A 20569-nucleotide genomic window follows, 5' to 3' on the forward strand; every position below is an offset into this window, starting at 1 on the left:
ACTAAACTTTGTGAAAAGCCATGCCAGAAGGAATAGCATTATTGAACAAATGGCAAATTAAAGCATTAGTACAATGAGCGGGATGGTGTGTGAGTTAAGTCATGAATATGTCTTTAAAAACTCCAGGCTCCTGTATAAATAAAGTACCAAAATAAAATTACACACATGTTTTTTCATCCACTTCATAATGTCTCCACTTTGTGTTGGTGTATCATATTACTCCTCCACACCTTCCCAAAAGATACTTTCCACTTGGTGGTTGTAACACATGAAAAAGCTCAAAGAATCATAATACGTTTGCCGACTCTGTGTCTGTCCACAATGTCTGAAAAGTTTTAAAGAAAAGCTTCAGAAAGGGAAGTTTGGTAAAAGAAAAATAACGCTACACTCACAAACAAATCAAAGTGTTAGGAAAAACAGTGACAAAAGACAAGAAGAGATAAGAGCGACTTGAAACAAAAAAAATGGGCTAAAAAAGAAAAAAACTAAGCGGGAGCTGGAAATGCGAAATACCAAATTAGAATTGAAGGGAAGGGAAGCAGAAAGAAAAGGATTAAGATAGAGAGAGGCAGCAGTAGGAGGAAGACAGAGTGGAGAAAAAATGTGACACGAGGGAACAAGAAAATTAGAATATTGTAAGCTATTTTCTGACGAGTGACTGTATCGCAACAGCAATATATGCTTTCTGGATGTGTGTGTATGCGTGTGTGTGTGTGGTGGTGTGGTGGGGGGTTCTTTGGGACATCTGGTGCACACCCTCAGGCAAGTTTTTAAAAACATTCCAGCAAATGTCCTTGTCCTTCCCGCACTCAGAAATGACACCATTTCAATGAGTTATGTCAGATAGTAATGCCATTCGAGCGGCTAATAGGCTAAACTCAAGCATATCAGGGAGGGCCGCGCCCCTTGAGAAGCCGTACACCCAAAGGGTGGAGGAAGGAGGGGCTCATCATCGGAGATATTGAACATCAGGGAGGAGGGCGAGTCAAGCAGATCCTCTGCTATCTCCGGTGCAGCCTTGATGAGACGACCGAGGTCTGATATGTTGAGTTTTTCTTTTTTCTTTTTAAATATTCACGCTTGGAGGTTTGGCGCGGCCCCTGAAGAACCGTGGGTGCGCCGCACGCCATTAAGAACGTCGGCGATCCTTGGGTGTATTTGGAGGACAGAGCTACAGCAGACAAAGGAAATTACTTTAAATGAGAGCATTTCCTCCGTGTGTCGCTGGGTCGGAAATATCCCAGATGTTCAGCAAGAACCAATCGGAATCTGATCGCTAATAGGCGCAAAGTACGTTGTGGGCAGTTTGTGATTTTAAACATTTAAGGAGATTTACACAAATTAAGGACGCCATTTACACCTGAAACATTATGTGGCAATAGAGGCGGCATTGGATATTTAAGAGGATTTGATTGGGATTTCATAAGAAATACTAAATAATTTCCCCTGATAAGAGTCAGATAAAGAGATTACAACCAGCGTTGTGAGAGGAGACTAATAGGGGGTTGTTTGGGTTTTGAGGCCTGAACTAGAGGTTTCATAAAATCTAATTTAAGACTTTTAAAACCTTTTGTAATGCCATCTTGAATGAAATTTAAGACAGAAAAATATATAAATATAGGCAGTTGTTGGGGCATCTTGCTTTATCATAGTTCATGTTGCTCTCTACCACCTTTACCTCAAGGTGTCAAGCTTAAAAGCTGTTGATTTTGATCACTGTTCAACTTACAGAAGATGACCAGTGCAGCAAACTGGTACATAAATTTGCCCTTATCCATGATAGACGCAAAAAAAAAAGCTAGCTAGCTAGGTAGCTACAAGAATATATTAGCAGCTAGTTAGCTGGATAACTGCCTTGAGTCACCAAATGCAATTAAGATGTCTATAAGGGACTCAATCTGTTGTGTGACAGAAAAGTCCCACAAGAAATTAAATTAAAAAAATGCACGCATTTAAATAGTCCTGCAACGACAAAATGTAAGAAATGTAAAAAATGAATTTAAGGAAAGCTTAACTTAAAAAAAAATGAATTTAAGACATTTCAAGGCCTTCATTTTAGATCAGTGTTTCTCAACCTTTTTCGGGCCAGCGCCCCCCTAGCCTTTATCCAGGTCCCTCAACGCCCTCCACCAAAGAATTTGTAGGTTACTTTGCACTGACAATTATTTTATTATTAATGTTACTATCATTATTGTAGATGTCTTGAATCGGCGCACCGATTATGTTTTCCCGTACACTTCAGCGCGCCTTACGTTCCTTCACCTCGCTCACATAACGGGGTAAATGTAGCGAGTTTTGCCTTAGACATATCGGCGTCTGGAGGAGGGGGGCTGGGGTGGAGGCGAGCGTATGCTTCTACGCTCCTTCGTGGGGTTGTGCCAATTTATGTTTTCGCATCCACCTGAATAATATGTAGTTGCGCCCCTACCCAGGACATTTCAACAATATTATTTTACCTTTTATCTGGAAATAGTGCCTGTTTATTCTTGCCATACAGTCCTCTGTATTAATTATTGCTCGAAAGGTCTTGCCATACCAATTTATTCCTCTGTATTTATTTTAGTTTTAGTTTATTCTTGCATTTTGTTCTTCATTCATTTCCATTTAGTTTCCTTTGATTAGTATTATCCTCTCTTGGTTTATTGCTATGTCCACTTTAGTTTCTTTCCTGTTGCTAGATTTATTTTATCATTTAATGACCATCAGTAATATTCACTCATAACCTGCTGCGCCTCCCTCCTAATCATATGTTTCACATCATGTGTTAATTTTTCACTGTTCAGCGTCGGATTCTGTTTTTATGCCATAATTCACATCTAGTTCGTCGCTTCATTTTGCCCGCTTCTCATGTTTCAGAATTTTGCGCAATGTGCGCTGCGTTTTTTTTTTTTTTTTTAAGCCCCTAAGGTGCAGGGCGGTCGGGAAACGCATCGATGCGGAAAATGCAGACCGACATAAACCTTTTAAAACAACGGAAACAATTTCTGTATTATGATTATTGAAATGTAAAAGTGATGTGGTACCGTTGTTCCATCAAACCCGTTTCATACCGGACCACTTACAGCACCGTGTTAACGCTATAAAATGAACGCTCTCTATCGTGGCATCACCCATGGAGGGATTTCTTTATTTCTTTATTTAAATGGGTTCATTTTTCAGAGGGATACAAAGTGAGGGCATCGTGATTTTAGTAATTACATGTTTGATTTTCTGTTGTCCTTCCATGGAAGCGGGCAGCTTTCAAACGGAAATAAAACACTTTTTAATATAAGTTGCTGCTTTGACATGATCACAGAACTGCCAAAACATATGTACAAAAATACCAGACAAAGTGAATCACAGCAGCGTCATCAGCCGGTGTAACGCTGAACTGATGCGGAGTGGAGCTGCGCCATGAAGCTACAAACACTGAATAGAAGAAGAGCTGCCATCGATACAGTTGCAGTCAGGCATGATTTAATGTTACACAAGACAGTTTTACCAAGTTGCTCAAAGTCTAAACTGGTATTGTTGTGGATTTAAGGTGTAAAGTTTACCTTTGACCAAACGCCCCCCAAAGGCATCCCAGCGCCCCCCTTTTGTAAAAATGTCCGCCAGCGCCCCCTGCCGTCCTCTGAACGCCCCCTGGGGGGCGGTACCGCCCACGTTGAGAACCGCTATTTTAGATACAAGAATTTAAGAATTTTTAAAGTCTTAAAAAGACTTAAAAAGTTTTTGAAATAGTTTTTAAGACTAAGAAAGACTAAGAGGGTGTCTCTGTAATTCAGGACACCGTGAAATAGTGAGAAAAAGATAACACTGCTATGTTCTGGTGCTTGTAAACATACAAATTAATGAGCTACAGGTCATATTCCTTAAGCTGAGATAGACTCTTAAAATAGCTCAGATCTAATGAAGAGCAAATCTCCTACCTTAATTTCTCTTAGTTGTGTACTCAGTTCATCATTTTCCTGTCGGCAGAGTCTGAGCGTTTCCTGCACTTCCCGATCCTTCCTGGTCCGGTCATCTTTGACTGTCGTTGCCATGTTGTTCAGCTCCTTCTGATGGACCTCTCTCTCCAGCTGCAGCTGCTGGCTCAGAGATGTGCGCTCCTCCTGTAGCAACGTCAGCTTGGCCTGCAGCTCCGTTGTGGCCCTCTGCATGTCCTTCCTGGTGTTCTCCTCCTCGGTCAGCCGCAGGGACAGCTGGGCATGCGCGGCTGTCATCTGCTTCAAGGTGATCTGGAGCTCAGCTTTATCCTCCTGGTCTCTCTGGAGGCGGCGGGCTTGAACGTCAGCTTGTTCCTCCAGTATGTGGTTCTCTTCTCTCAGTCTCGCAATGGTGGAGGTCTGACGCTGAGACTCCTGCTGCAGGGCGGCCGAGGCCTCCTTCACCTGGGGTCAGGATCAATGTTAGCACCTTGCAAGATTCAGTGAATTCCTTTGGCATTAGTTTTGACCTTTCATGGGAGGAAAGGACTGAGAAAAAGAAGAAAGGAAGGAGAGAGGAAACAAAGTATGAAAAGGAGGTAAGGCCAGAAGGAAGGAAGGAAAGGCAGGAGGAAGGAAGATAGCTGGAAGGAACAAAGGGAAAGGAGGAAGGACGGGAAGAGCGATGAAGGGAGGAATGAAGGAAATAAAGGACAGAAGGAAGGTGGGAAAGACGGAAGGAAAGGACAGAGGGAAGAGATGAAGGGAGTAAAGAAGGGAGAAAGAAAAGAACGAAGGAAAGAAAGGACAGAGAAGAAAAGTAAGGAGGAAAAATGTAAGGAAAGAAGTAGGGAAGGAAGGAAAGAAGAAAAGAAATTACAAAAAAGGAAAAAAGGAAAGAAAGATGGGAGGAAGGAAAGAAAGGAGAAATTTCTATGACAATGACAAATTAGAGGTTGGAAATAGAAACACTTTTTCTATATTGTGTCTCCTTATAGAAAAACAAAAACACACCATCCACACTTAACAGCTTCTATTATCATCCCAGACATCTCCAGACTCCTGACAAATGCTTTGTTTCTCTGACGACTATGAGAACAGAGCTAATTCTAGACGGTGAGCCGCACACCTCCCGGATCTCCTGCTGCAGCGCCAGTTGCCTCTGGTGGGCCTCCGACAGCTCCACGCCCTTACGGTGGAGCTCCGCCTCGCGCAGGGCCAAACGGCCGAGGGCCTCGCCCAGCTCCCTACGGGACGCCTCGATCTGCTGGCTCAGCGCCTTCAGCTGGGCTTCGGAGTTCTCCATCTCCCTGGAGACCTAAAGGGAGAAAATCACAACCAAATGAGGAAGGAGGAGGAGACGATAGGAGGGGTACGAGTGGGAGGAAAAAAAAAAGGAAGACATGAGTAATGACAAATGAAGAGAAGAAGGTATGCAGAGGAGCTCTAACAATAATGATGAGAGGAAGAAAAGAATGACAGAGAGACAGAGAGAGAGGAACATATGCAGTACCAGCTCTTAGCTGATAGGAAAACACCAACACTCAGCGTTTCGATAAAGGGACAATGGTCAGGTCTGTTCCAGGCAGATTGCTGTTAATGCTCCGGCTTTGACTGGAATTTGCAAAGACTTTGCGGCAGCTCAGAACCTAATCATTTAATTGAGCACTTGATTCTCTCCCCTAATTCATTAAGAGGGCCAAAATGATTTCGTAATTAATTCGCATCACGTAGAATACGCCAGGTGGGAGTCTGTCTTGTCTTGTCTTCCTGGTATAAGAAGCGTGACGGTTGCTTACTGGGAGTTTGGAGGTGACTCTCTCGGTACAAATGGACTGGAAAAAACACTGGGAGGTGACTTTTTAAGCTAATGAAAACTGTCAGCTATTAATTATTCCGCTAAATCCAACCACTGGAACAAAACCGAGCGAATGTATTGCTGTAATGAAGTACCTTTGGGTCTGTACCGCTGTGTCGTGTTTGAAATCGTGAAGAAATCCACTGCTCTCCATTTATCAAGAGATGATTGCACACAACAGCTGCATCTCAAAGTAGGATATCATTAGAATAAAAAAAAATTAAACTAGCATCTGAAAAATAAGTAAAAGCAACAAAAAATATGAATACAGAAATGTTATGCAAAACCTTATGGCTTCATGGGGAAAACTGCTGACGTGACAGTCATCCAGCAAACAGTAATTGAGCCCTTTCACAAGGAGGGTAGGTTATAGAAGGTCAGTGCAAATAAAACTGGCTCACACAACGTTTAGGTTATGTCTTGTTCTGTTCTGTTTGGTTGCTTTGTTCAAACTGACACAAACTGAGCAGTAATGGAGTAAATATGAAGAATAAATCTCAGGGTTTCCTCCAGTGTATTATAAGCCTGGCGGGTCACCAGGCTTTACTTATGCCTCCTACAGGTTAATAAGCATTGCTCTCTTTTTCTTTAAGTCCTTTTAAAATGTTTGCATTGGTTTCAGTTTTATAGTTGTTGAGCATTGCCAACTCTGTTGCTAATTTCTCCAAATCCACCACAATTGGGCTTAAGAATCAATACCCAAAACTTGAACACAGATGTAGAATTTTACTCAACTGAAAGTTTACAATATGGCCAAGAAAAGTAGAGCTTTAAAATGTATCTGTAAAATTTCGAATGGGGATGGTAAGCACGCTAAAGATAGCCAACACGCCAAGTAAAAAAATTAGCTCACCACTTATGCACATTAGAGGAATAGCGCCAATCACTGGGAATTCTTTTATTATTCTCCAAATCCAGCAACCAACAAGGGAGCCATGTTGTATTAGCAACGCAACCTGGAAAACTGACATAAGTGCATGACCTCTCTAGCATGGTCTGTAGCATGTTCAATTGTTTTGTATATTCCATAGTTATCACTCCGCAGTTTTATCTTGAATATGAAGATAAAGACAATGTTCAAAAAAGCAATAAAATGAAAATATTCAGTTTCACATTCAGTTTTAGTGATTTGATCTTAAACTAAGTAAAACTCATCAGGAAAACTGGGCCTAATTTATTTGTCATCTGTCACATTGTCTTTTTTTAGCTCTTCTTTATGCGTTCCTATTTTTTCAGCCATCACACGGAAAAAAGGCAATTGCAAGTCATTTTAAGATACATGATTAAGAGTTTAATTAATAGGGAAGCAGATGGGGGGAAAAAAACACAGCTTGATTCAGACATATGCAGAAAGTCTCAGGTAAATTTGTTAATCTTCCTATCTGTGCTATGAGATACAGAGTGCTTTCACATTTAGAAGTGCAAAAATGGAAAGAGTGCAGCCTTGTTATGCTGATTAGTGTGTTTGGAGGATGTGGGTGTTGAAAGCACCTCATGTCTATACTCGGAGACATTATGTTGAGTTTCAGTGAGACAGATGGAGGGATCAGTCACTGGGAAAAAAAAACCTGAGACTTCAAATTGAATGAAATAGATGGGATACTGTGCTAAAGAGAGCTCCAGTCACACAAAGAAGTGCCTGCAATGAGAGACCAGTGGAGAAACAGAGGGCTGTATGAGGAGCACAGCTTCACACTGAGCTACATTTACAAAGAACCTGTCAGTAAACCTTGTTACCGACTACCAGCTCTGAACTAACTGAAGCGTTTCTTGAAGCACACATTGGAGAAAGTGTTCATACCTCTAATCCTTTCAATTTGTTTCATGTTAAAACCGCAAACTTTAACAAATTTGATTGGGATTTTGTGTGAATAATTGCCCGCTTTTCACTCAGGTTTCTAAATATAATCAGATACAAACAATTAAAGGGGCAGTATTTTGTATTTTTCAGGTACATAGTGCCATTTTATCCCATAATTACCTTCAGCTGCTATAAAATTTTTATGTGTGTGCGTGTGTGTGTACATATATATCAAATATGACTTAAAAGAAATTTTACTTTTCAATTTAATGCCTTGAAATTGGGCCTACATCTAATTCTCTCCGCCTACAGGAAGTAATAAAAACATGGCTCCTCTATTAACCCTTTAACAACCCTTTACCAGTGTTGCACTGAGAAGTAGCTCCTATAATGAGCTCAGCAGATGCGTAGTTTCATCAGGTGTTTGCTAATTGCTGCTGGCTAGTCTGAAGGAGCTGAGTGGGGCAGACGCAGAGAAAAGGTGCAACAATCCAGGTATGTTTTTGATAAGGGAATAGCATCATATATGTGATGTAGAACTAAAAAAACTGCCCCTTTAAGAGAAGTAGTTCTCACTCCAAGATAGTCTTATACCTGAATGTCTTCCAGTTGATAACTTCACTTGATAAAAAGGCTTTCTGTTCCTTAAGATGAACCAATTACTGAACAAATTTAAGCACGTCGATCCACAGCTGATAACATGGATAAAAATACAACTCCAAAACTATCAATACTGAAAAGAGGCAAGTGTGTTCCATGATAAAGTTCAGTCTATTGGTGCCTCGCAAGGTTCAACAGATCAAAGATACATATTTTATCAAAAAATAGCAGAGAAAAGCTCAAAATAAAACTAATGCCAAGGGTGAAAAACAGTGGCAAAAAAAGGTATGTATTTCACGTATCAAATCAAAGTGAATACTCTGTTACATGTTGTAAAGTGTCTAAAATGTCTTAAACTATCCATTCACAGATCTGACTTTCAGAACTGCAGAAAGAGAGTCTGGCAGAGAAATATTTGGTTTTCTCCTCATAGCCTGAAGGCATCACTTTTGGATTTGAGAAGGACTATAGCATCATTGATCTCCTCGCGTCTCAGAGCATCAACACTATAGAAGTCGTGCATCAGCCACAGTTTCTATCTAAGATGATGCAACAAAGAAAGCCAAGAGGCCTACATAAACCAAACCAAACCAACTTTATTTATAAAGCACTTTAAAACAACCACAGCTGATACAAAGTGCTGTACATTAAAACACAACATAATAAAAAAATAAAATAAAAACTTACAGTTTAAAAACAAAAACATACAATTTAAAACTAGATCCCGCTGGTGGTGAAAGCCAAGTAAAGTAGATGGGTTTTAAGACGAACTTTGAAAGTGGACAGTGAAGGGGCCTCTCTGACCTGCAAAGGCAAGTCGTTCCATAACTTTGGGCCAATGACAGAGAAAGCCCTGTCCCCTCTGAGCTTCCTTCTGGATCTTGGTACCTCCAAGAGCAGCTGATCTGCTAACCTGAGAGACCGATAGGGTTTGTAGGGGTGAAGAAGCTCAGAGAAGTAAGCCGGGGCAAGATTATGTAGTGATTTAAAAAACAAACATAAGAATTTTAAAATGAATCCTAAAATATACAGGCAGCCAGTGAAGTGAGGCCAGGACAGGGGTCACATGCTCCCTCTTTCGAGTTCCTGTCAAAAGTCGTGCAGCAGCATTCTGAACCAGCTGCAGACGTGAGACCAGTGACTGACTGACTCCCAGATAAAGTGCGTTACAGTAATCCAATTGAGTGGAAATAAAAGCGTGGATCACTGTTTCAAAATGCTGCCTGGAAAGAAAAGATTTCACTGACGCCAATCGCCTTAAATGATAAAAGCTGGACTTAACCACGGCTCTGATTTGGCTGTGCAATTTAAAATCACTGTCCACTTTAAAACCAAGATCTGTAATAACAGGTTTAAAATATACCTCCAAAGGTCCCAGGTCAACAGAGGAGGACTCACAGGAGCCACTGGGTCCAAACACCATAACCTCTGTTTTGTTTTCATTCAAATTTAAAAAGTTCAAGGCCAATCAAGCTTTAATATCACCTAGACATGCCAGGAGATGTTTGATAGAATAAACATCCTTCTGCTTCATGGGCAAATAAATCTGACAATCATCAGCATAACAATGAAAAGAAATGCCATGTTTCCTAAGTATGGAACCCAGAGGCAGTAAATAAAGAGAGAAAAGCAGAGGGCCCAGAATTGAGCCCTGCGGGACACCATAAGACATTGACCAATGTCTTTTGGACATTGATCCAAAAGACCATCAGTTAATATCAATACATGATCATTGGTCCGGCCCACCGAGTCAATATGCTGTGAAATATAGAACAAGATGGAGAGGTTCTGAGTAGATGAAATGTGAAAGACATAAAAAGACAACTGACTGCAGAGTTTTAATCTGTGTGCTTGTTTATGTTGATTGTGCCATCAAGAGTTTGTGTGTAAGAGTTTGTGTGTAAGCCCAATAAATACCAATAACATCTGGAAACTGAGCCAATGGTCGTATCGATAAGAAAATTTGGGCCAATATCGATATCCATTGCTATTAATATTGCTATTACAGACGATAACCAATATTTACTAATAATGTATATATTATAAACATATCACTACCTTTCGAAATTTTGAAAAGCAACAACCACACCGCTGGCTTCACCAAAACTTCATTTAACTTCCCACAATCCTGCGCTGCATCACTGTCACCTGACCAAACAAATATTAAAGAAAATTGGGATAATAATTGTGGGTTAGTCTGAAAATAGTAAGTTCTAATTAATAATTCTTGCAAAACCCAAATACTGATATCATAGTTTGGATTCTAATGCAGTTTAATCATAAAATACCAAATACCAGTCCTCATTCCAAAAGACCATCAGTTAATATCAATATATTTAAAAAAAGAAAAACAAAAAAAAAACCTGACGGATCCACCCACCAGGTTACATCTGCACATGCTCAGTTAACAACAGTCACCCCACTTTTGCCAATTTAGCGACTGTCACAGTGTCTTGTTATAAATATAATTAGTATCAGTAAAAACTGTGTTCTTACTGTAACTACTTTACCTAAATGGTGCATTGAAATGGGTTATCTAAGAATGACTAAGCTTAGCTTTTATCTGCTGCCTCTTGTTGCTTGCGTATCTTCAGTTCAGCTAAGCTACCACTTCCTGAGAACATTGAGCAGCCTGGTGTGACTTGCTTGCTCTCTTGGATGAAAGTCGTTATTTTTCCAGCTCGGTGGTGCTTTATTTCTGCTTTCCACACCCGTGTTTTTGTTGGCCAGACGGTATTCAACGGTAGGTAAAGAAATCTTCCTGCCTTTTTGTTTCCTTTTCATGTGGAAGCACACAGCTCGGTAAATCTGGCGGAGTGACGGACTTGGTAATTGGATCATTTTGTAGTGTGGGACAGCATCCCAATCTGCTGCCTTTTGGCTGATCTGACCGGGTACTGTCACACACTCCAGGATTCAACCAGCTGTTTGTCTCTTCTGTTGAATTTCAGTACACGGTGAATCAGAACTGGGCCGTCTCACTTTGGTGAACGAGCGGTAAAAGGTTCGTCTCACCTACGGGGGTCTTGAGGGAAAGTTTGTCTAAAGTCAAATTAGTTTCTCAGTCCTTATTGACATTCCAACCTGAGAGGAAGTCAGCAAAGAACAGAATGCGAGTTAGAAAGCAAATAAGAGACGGCACACTCTGCTGTAGCCCTTTTTATATTGTAGTTAACCAATATGCACACAACCATGACAAACCACCACAACTGTTGAGGCTACCAGCTAGGATTGAAAGGATTATTCAAATTAACTGTGAAGAATCCATTATTGAAATAATTGTCAACTAATTTAGTCATTGATTAATCATTAATTGGAATATAAAGGCTTAAAAATTGCACTCTTTTGATAGAATAACACCCTCAGAGTAGCAGTTAAGCCAAAACTGTACAAAAATGTATACATTTTGATTTTTAGAATAAACCAAAACATTGTTTGCAAATATATTCTACCCAGAACTCCTCAAATGACATAACCTGCTTCACATTTTGTAAAAAGAAAATCTCCTATTAAGCAAATTTGGATGTAAAATCATTAATCAAGAAAAGAGTCAACAGATCAGTTCTAGAGATATTAAAAGGTTTTGGAGCAAAGCTATCCAAGCATGACACTGCCACTACGTTTCCCCACAGCTATAGTGTTCTTTAGGTTAATGTGGCAGTTAGAAAGGCTGATAAATAGATTCACAAACACCAAACCGAGGGATATTAGCGCTCTAATTTCAGTATGTTTTAGTTCGTTTTATAAACATACCATATTGTCCCAGTTGGTCATAGTTTTTCCCCATTAATTACTGTTTTTATTTATCCCGGTTAACGATTTCGCGGTTCCAGTTTTCGTTATTTTCTTAGTTTTAGTTAATTATAATAGCCTCGGTCTGAATGTTTCTTTGAAAGAAAAAAAAACTTCTTCGTCACATGTACGATACAACCAGCAGAAACTCCTGCACATAGAACTGCACTTTGCTTCTCGGCAGCATTACACATGCTGTGCAACAAACCTAGCAGTCAGAGTCAGTTTTGTTATTGTGAAACAGTAAGAAGTGTTTTATTTTTTTACCCCCAAATATTGAAAGCATACAATTGAAGCTCGACTGAAACTGTGGAGAAGTTTGTGAGTGATGGCTGGACCGACCTGCAGGGCCTTCTCTTCATGAAGTCGACCTTGAACCTCGGCATCCTCCAGCTCCTTCTGCAACCTCCTGCACTTCGCTCTCCACTGACGCACCGCTTCTTGGGCCCTGGTCTTCAGCTCATTTTTGCTCTTCGCGCTCTCCAGCACCAAGGCCTCCATCTCCTTCCTCTCTGTCTGCCCGCGGCTCTGAAACGACCATTCAACTCCTCAATAAAGCTCACATTTGTTCCTCAAGACCCCGTAACCTCAATGGAAGGGGGGAAAAAAAGATTTACAGCTCAAGTTTTTACAATGCTTTGTCCCAGAACAAAGGTACTACACTGCACTTACATGTGGGGTGCTTTTGATTGAATTTAAATTACCTGCATGCTTTTCAGCTGGTCCAGAATTCGCAGATGCTGCTCTTCCCACCCTTCCATGTCAGATGAGAACTCCTTCCATGTTAGGGGGAAGAAAGGTCAAGTGAGAAACTTCGGTTGGAGATGAAAAAAAAAAGACACTTTGGGAACTTTCTGTCTCTGTCTGTGCTCCGTCTAGCAACCATTTCTCTTCATCTTCTCACAAAGACGGGTCAGAGAAGGTTCAGCCGTTCCAACATCTGGATTTCCTACGATTAAACGCTGAAAAGTGGCCCAGAGAAAATCAAGACGACTTTGAAGTTTCAAGTTTGGCAGCGGAATAAAGACAAGGCAAAGCAAAATGGCTGCCATTTTTATACTTCCGCTGAATAAGGATGTCAGGTAGGGGTAATTAGTCAAACGCTGATTAGTCTTGTACATATAAATCCATCCGGCTCATTATGCTTCATTTTTGCTCGCTTACCTCCAAAAGAAACGTTTCTTTTCGTCTATTTGATCCAAGTGTAAAATCCATGAGAGGAGCCCTAGGTGATGTATGCAGACACCCACCACATGGCTTCATACCTGATCTGTTACGGGCTGGGTGTGGGAGTTTAGACACAATTTCAATGAGCTCAGACGATGGTGCCAAAAAGCTTAAAACGTAGTCATTTGTTGGCATCGCTGAAACCAGACTCAATCTGGAGTCTCAACACAAAATGTTGGGATTTCCTTTTTACAGTCAAGTGTGTAATACAGTCCATCTTCTACTGAATTATAAGCGATATAATACAGTAGAAGAAGAAGTCATAACATCTGACCCTCTTCTTGGACAGTCACCAAATCTGGAGTTCATCCCCATTAACACTTAAGCTAAAAATGTTGTTTATTTTTTAACTGGGATCCTACATATCTTTCTCAAAAGGAAGGAAAGTAAGAAAAAATGATAGAGGGAAGGAAAGAAGGAAGGAGAGAAAAAGAAGGATGGAAGAACAAATTGCAGAAAGGAATAAAGGAGGAAAAATGGCACAAAGAAAGGAGGGATGGACCTACAGAGGAAAGGAATGAAGGTATGAATGAAGGATTGAAGGATGAAAGAGGGAAAGAAGTGAAGAAGAAAAGAAAGAAGTAAGGAGGCAAGGATGGATTGAAGTAAGGAAAGAAAGAAGGAACGAATAATTGAGGGACAGAATAATTGAATGAAGGAAAAACTGAAAGAAGGGTGGATGGAACAAAGAAAGGAAAGAAGAAAAGAAGAAAGAAACAAAAAAGGAAGAAAGAAAGAAGGAAGAAATGAAGGAAGGATGTAGACAATGAGACCAGGAATAGTCTGTCCATTCTTATGGCAGATCTGGAAAATACTTAAGTCAAATTCCAGACTGTGTAGGAACTTCACATGCTGCCGTATCTCCAGAGAAAATAAAAAGGTGGCCGACGCCTCCCTCTCTGAAACCCACCTTGACCTGTAAACTGAGCCGCAGATTTTCTCTCTCTTTACTCTCCAAGGCCCTCCTCAGCTCCTCCACCTCGCTCCGGACTGAGGCCTTGTGGAGCTGCGCCCGCAGCTCAGCCACCTCTTTTTCCAGCTCACTGTAATCTGTGTGATACATACACACACACACACACACACACACACCCACGTTGGGTGAATCCATGGTAGAAAGGTCTGAGCAGCAAAGGAGAACACATTCAAAAAGCTTCAACGTGTTTTCGTTCCCCTGACAGACACCTAAAACCTTTTATTTTTCCAACCTTCTTCTAATGAAATACTTCAAATTTAAGTTCGGAGTTGTAAAATCGCGTCAAAACTTTCTTCGTAACTTCTGCGTTTTTACAGGCCGGGTATCAATCTCTGGGTCAAATCTTTCTTTGTGATTGGAGCTGATCACTCTTTGTTGGCTTAGGGAATTGTATTACGTTTGCCTCGTGATACTTTGCTTTGTCATGCTGGAGAGCGTGCAATGATCAGCTGATTGATGAAAGATTTTGATTTTCTTTTTCTTTTCCTTTTTGTGGGAGAAAAATGACCTTCCATGCATCAGAATAAATGTTCTTTTTTTCTGTGCTTCCAGCAGAATTTCAGGGTGTCCTTGTAGTTTTTGTTGACAGATGTGGCTTTGCTTCTTGCCTCAAGGACGCTGGTTTGAAGGCTGTCTCTTCATTGTCCTTCCACATGCTCTCCTACTCACCTGCTCCCACCGTGTGCAACCCTTTTCAACACTCTGAAGTGTGCAAAATGATGTTTGCGCACTTTCTAAACAATAATTTGTACTGTTTGTTCCTATTTCATTGGAAACCATCTTTTAATTCAGCTAGCAAGATGGATTTCAGGTGAAATCTTTACCAGAATCAAAATGTTAGGGGATGATTTAGTGGAAGAAAAATCTTTTTCTTTTTTTTTTTTTTTTTGTGCTTTTTTTCCCTCCGTTTAGTTATGTTTCATAATAATTTGCCCGAAATTTGGTCAGACAGAAAGATCCAGCTCTACATTCTCATTCACGCTGGATAAAGGTTATTATGTTGTGTGTGGACTTTTACTTTCCAAGGTTCAGAAAATAGATTTTATAAAGTTTGGCATCCTTATGAGAAATGTACTACTATTGTCTCTCAATGGTCCCCCTTCCCACTTTTATATAATTTCCATCCATCCATTTTCTTACACCCTTGTCCCTTAGTGAGGTCGGGAGGGTTGCTGGTGCCTATCTCCAGCTAGCGTTCCAGGCGAGAGGCGGGGTCACCCTGGACAGGTCGCCAGTCTGTCGCAGGGCAACACAGAGACACACAGGACACACAACCATGTACACACACACTCACACCTAGGTGCAATTTGGAGAGGCCAATTAACCTGACAGTCATGTTTTTTTTGGACTGTGGGAGGAAGCCGGAGTACCCGGAGAAAACCCACACATGCACAGGGAGAACATGCAAACTCCATGCAGAAAGACCCGGGCCGGGAATCGAACACAGAACCTTCTTGCTGCAAGGTAACAGCTCTACCAACTGCATCACTGTGCAGCCTTTTATATAATTTATTAATTTTTATTATTATTTTCCTCTTCATACATATTTGAGGATAACACATTTTACCGTCATAGGTTTATCTAAACTTAATTTGTTGTATATTTTTTCTATTTTGTGCAAATGTATTTTTTATTTGACCTCTGTTTAGTTTTGCATGTGTTTGATGTCTGTGGATTTGTTCATGGGTTAAAATCTGCTTAAATTTGATCATGTGATTTTGCATCGTACCTATCAATGTATTTCTAATAGTCAACAAAAAAGACATTTGAAGAAGTTGTTAAATCACACTGAGCAATGATCTAAAGTGTCGTTTCAAGGATAAAAATATAAAAATGAAGTCGTAACACAGGAGGAAACAGGTGTTTTCAAAAATCACAGACCCGATAATTTCCTCCGCCTTCCGTTCCCCTGACAACCTGGCTACCCGACCCGTGTAGCTGACCTCTTCCTCCTTCTCGCTCGCCGTGGCCGGAACACAGCTGGGCGCGGAGCTGAGACGTCTCCGTTTGTGGCCGGTGAACCACCGTCTTCTCCGTCCTCGTCCTCAGCAGCTCGCCATGCATGTTTTCTACCTGGTGGACGGGGTGTGGAGGGGAGACATTTCATGGCTTGCTTCGTTTTGTGAAGTTTGGCCTCCTCCCCCATTAATCAGGCACAGACGCACACCTGCTGAACGAGGGACTCCCTGCTGTCCTCCGACTGCTCCAGTAACCTCCTGGCTCTGCCCAGCTCCTGCTCCATCTAGGAGGAAAATAGCAACGATCTGGACTAAGAGACGGTGGCAAACCCAAAATGCTTTCTAAGACTATTCATAACCCTTAAAACGAAAAAATATTTTATAGGCACCGAGTTCTTTTACATCGAGGCTAAAAACTCCACCTGTTTAGAGTTGCCTTTGATTCATAATAACTGGAATATTGTTCAATACATTTCATTTGTATTTGCTTGATGATGAGATTTGATAGAATACGTTTATTTTTCATTTCATAATTAGTGGCTGTATAGTTTTACAAATAAACGCGACTAATGAATTGATTATTTATTCAAATGTCTTGAAATTAAGGGACTTTGTTAATATAAAAATGTTATTTGTCATGTTTAAAGCTAGAAACAGATTATCAACGGTTAGTAAACTAAAGTTTTTTGTCTTAAGTTCAAGTGATAAGAATAACAGAAATAAAACTGCATGCACTACTTTAAAAACTATCGAACAGTTTGAAAAAAAATTCTCTACCTTATGTATATAAAATGATAAACTCTTATACAATAATGAGTTATTAATGAGGATTTAATTTAAAGTATTTAAGTGTCAACCATTTTGTTTGTAGATTTATTTTGGATACTTAAAATGATTCATGCATCAGTGTCAGATGTTTGTTAGAAATTTTATCGCAATAACTTCTGGGACAAATTAACGTCCAGCAAAATTTATCGTAAGGCGGGCCCATTAGCTATTTTGTGTTCTGCTTCACATACAATCTAAAGAATAAGATCCACCAAATCCTCCGGCTGGGACAAGACTAGTTGTGGAAATGTTTAGGGAGTATTTTGAATACTTCTGCAACATCTTGTGGTGAAAACTCAGATTTTTACCTTGGACTTTTCCCTCTCTGCTCGTAGAAGTCTCGCCGTCAAGCCATCTTCTCTCTCTTCTCTCTCTTCAGGTCGAACTTGGCACCTCCCTAAATTCTACAAAAACAAAGAAAAACAATCAAATTTGTAAGAATGCAACACAGGAAGTGCTGTTTCTACACTGTTGATTCTCTTCCTCTCAACCCCCCCCAACAAACCTCCTGACTTTAATTTTCTTGGAACAGTGTAGAGACATTATGGCAGATGTGTAACAAGAGCTTAGATCCCACTCAATCCAAAGCACCCGTAGCGGGCCGTGGTGATGAATTACCGCCTGCTCGCAATAACAACCACCGGAGTGACTCATCATCTGTTTGATTCACATCACAGCGGGCCCGTCGGTGGGAAAGAAACGCACACTCTGCTCTCCTTCTTCTCCTGCTCCTTTAGTACAGTATATAAGAGATTATTTTCCTCTTCATTTCCTTTCATTGTTTATTTACCCTGGATTTTTCTTTTTTTTGGGGGGGAGGACAAATGCACTATGTCCCGCCACCCCGGGTCACCGCTGGTGTCCCATTAGGGAAACGTTCTGTGGAGGGATGCAAATGAATCAGGAGAAAACTCTTTCTTGCTCACAAGGAGGTTTTGTGGGACAGCGTATGACTACACAGTGCCCCTCTGTGGTTCAACTGGGAGAACGCGGGAAGAAGGAGACAAAGTCAAAGACAAAAAGTGCTTGGGATAATTTAAAAAATTAGCAAACATGAGCATGAGCGTTTGCGGCGTGAATCATTTCTGTGGCTAAGTGGATAGTGCCAATCAGTTTAAAGTCAACCCAATTGCAGCGCTCTCTCCCTCTCTTTGTTCAAAAGTGCTGCAAAATGTCACACTTGTGTTCCTAATTTTAGTCAAGGGTAGGGAGGAAAAGAGGGAGTCAGATTATGAAGACCCTTATGAGTCGACTCCATGATATAATGATAATTAGAATTGATTTAACACGCGTTAGTTAAGATCCATTTTGCTCTCAGCGGCCTTTCTATGCCCTGAAGTGGGAAACTGTTGAATAGAGCCACTTTACTTTATTATTTTGCGTGTGATAACATCAACAATACATGTGCTAAATTAAAGTTAATGTTGTAACCATGGCAACATGCAATGCATCAGCAAGTGTTTTTATATTAACCTAGAGACTGAATTTTGGACACTACTTGTTGTAAGTACAGTTAAAAAGTGTCATTATGAACTTCTTCTAGCTTGGCATTTTTGTTGCACTTGAAATTTTCAGACCGTGAAAATAATTTCAAAGTTTCATATTGAAGGTTTTCTTCAACATGAAGAAAACCTTCGGTTTCACTTAAAGATGGAAAAAAGCGATCCAAACCTGATTCTAATTGAAAAAGCAAAGGCCTCTTTATTAAATGGTTGAAATATTAAACAAAAGAAAAGAAAAACTCAAATTAAGAAAAAAGAAAAGAATGGTTGAAATAATATAATAAAAATAAATAAAAAGAAAAATAAATGTTTTAACGGCTAAAAACGGAAAAATAAAAAAATAAGTGAAATATAAAAATAACTTTCTCTAAAAACATAAAAATAATTTATAAAAGGAAAAAAAATGAAAATGACTGAAACAATAATTTAAAAAAAGAAAACTATATGTATATATTTTATAAATGGCTGCAATATAAAGCTTGGCAGGGGTCTAGTTAAAGTACAAAGTTAAATTTGCTTCAAATGCTATAGGATAGTTGGGTTGGGTTGTGAAGAACAGCTGTGGAAGGAAAAGGCATCCTGACAATATTAAAAAAGTAACAGCATTAAAAAGTACTGAATTAACCAATTCACTGGTTCTCGTTTCTAATTGCACCGCTTTGTTAATGTGGTGGAGGAAATCTTCTGCGACTTAGTTTTCAGAGTGAGGAAGAATTTCTCAGGAGAGATCACAAAAATAATTCAGCTGTCATTTAGAAACGCAATTATACCGCTACTTTCCTTCCCAGAGACGGCGGCTCCGATGGCTGGCACCTTCTTGGAAAATTGAGCCTCATTAAACTGTATAAATACTAGCAATGGGTAAAAAAAAAAAATCACTCTGCTTCTGCAAGTCCTTTATTATGCAAAGTGAAGTGCTGCTGACATTCTTTTATCAGCAGTATTTCTCCCTGTGAGGAAGGGAGTGACTCACCAGAGACTTGTGAGGGGGAAATTAGCATCAAAGTCCGTCCACCAGACGGAGCCAGTGAAGGATAATCTCCGTCTCTCAGCGCTTGAACCTTCAACCGTCTCGACTGAGTTTAAATATTTGGTGAACTGAACTGATTTAGCTGGATGTTGACGTAAGCAGGAAGTCTGGCAAGTCGTTACCAAGAAGATTCACTAGTGGCTTCCCAAGTTTTTTGTCGTGTCACAACAATAAACGTCAAAGTATTTTGGTGGCATTCATGCCACCAAAATACTTAGGGCGGAATTGTTAGTAGAAGGGAATCTGGAAAGTTGCACATATACAAGACAATCCTTATGGCAACCCCAAATATTTTGGAGTAATTTCTTTATTTCACTCCTTTATGAGTCCTGTTAGAAGTTACAGGCCAGAGAAATGCTGGTTGAGTTATTCAAATGGACTCTTTTTGTGGCAGTTTTGCCCGTTTTCCGTCCCAGGAACTTTTGTTTATAGAGATTTCATAATACACCTTTTTAAACTGTTGCAGTTCCACCAGGTACTTGCTAATTCCTACTAGCTAGTCTGAAGGAGCTGAGTAGAGGGAGTTGCGGGGGAGATGGAAGCTCTGAAGCTTGGAAAGTGCAGCTCAGAGGAGGAGCTAGGTCCACCAGGGCGTTTTGTACTGCTAATGGTTACCATGGGAGATTCAAGGATTTCTCAAGCATTTCTCAAGATGATGGAAAATGTGTGATATTTGTGACATTATGACGTTAAATGTGACTTTTCTTTTTAATCGCGTCAATCACAGACTACAACTTGACATCAAGTAATGCTGAGGCAGTAGTCACTTAAACCCAATGTTCTTGACCAATTTTGAGAAAAAAATGTGGAGATCTTTTAATTTTGTGTGAATTTTACGGATTTGTGAAAAACTAGAGGTACTTAATGATGTAATTTGGAGTCTAGAGGGCCACATAAAAAGCTACGGCGGGCCATATTTGGGCCCCGGGCCTTGAGTTTGACATGTGATCTAATATGTTGAGCGGCTATAGGGTCACCGCCCTGCAGGAAGTTGAGCCTTTACCCACGCCTTTTGAAATCTAACAGGCTGTGATGCTTTGTTTTTCTTTCTAAAGTGTGATGGAGGAATGGAAACAGATGAGATAAGAAGGG

At 40.3% G+C, this 20569-nt stretch overlaps 1 protein-coding gene across 9 annotated transcripts in view; it reads right to left on the bottom strand.

Moving 5' to 3' along the window:
- cep128 (centrosomal protein 128) overlaps positions 1-20569 on the bottom strand; it is a 56900-nt gene that overhangs the window by 28116 nt on the left and 8215 nt on the right. For 7 of the 9 annotated variants that reach the window (XM_017302310.2, XM_017302314.2, XM_017302309.2 and 4 more), the window contains 8 exons: positions 17254-17349; positions 16327-16401; positions 16103-16232; positions 14097-14236; positions 12664-12735; positions 12302-12487; positions 5038-5226; positions 3912-4373 (listed from right to left, as the gene is read on the bottom strand). In XM_017302310.2, coding sequence (XP_017157799.2) covers positions 3912-4373; positions 5038-5226; positions 12302-12487; positions 12664-12735; positions 14097-14236; positions 16103-16232; positions 16327-16401; positions 17254-17349 — 1350 coding nt within the window. The remainder of the gene's footprint in view (positions 1-3911; positions 4374-5037; positions 5227-12301; positions 12488-12663; positions 12736-14096; positions 14237-16102; positions 16233-16326; positions 16402-17253; positions 17350-20569) is intronic. The other 2 variants (XM_017302312.2, XM_081602219.1) reach the window with 2 other exon arrangements.

Source organism: Poecilia reticulata, chromosome 21 (assembly GCF_904066995.2).
Source record: "Poecilia reticulata chromosome 21, P_reticulata-male-v2, whole genome shotgun sequence".
NCBI classification, from domain to species: Eukaryota; Metazoa; Chordata; class Actinopteri; order Cyprinodontiformes; family Poeciliidae; genus Poecilia; species Poecilia reticulata.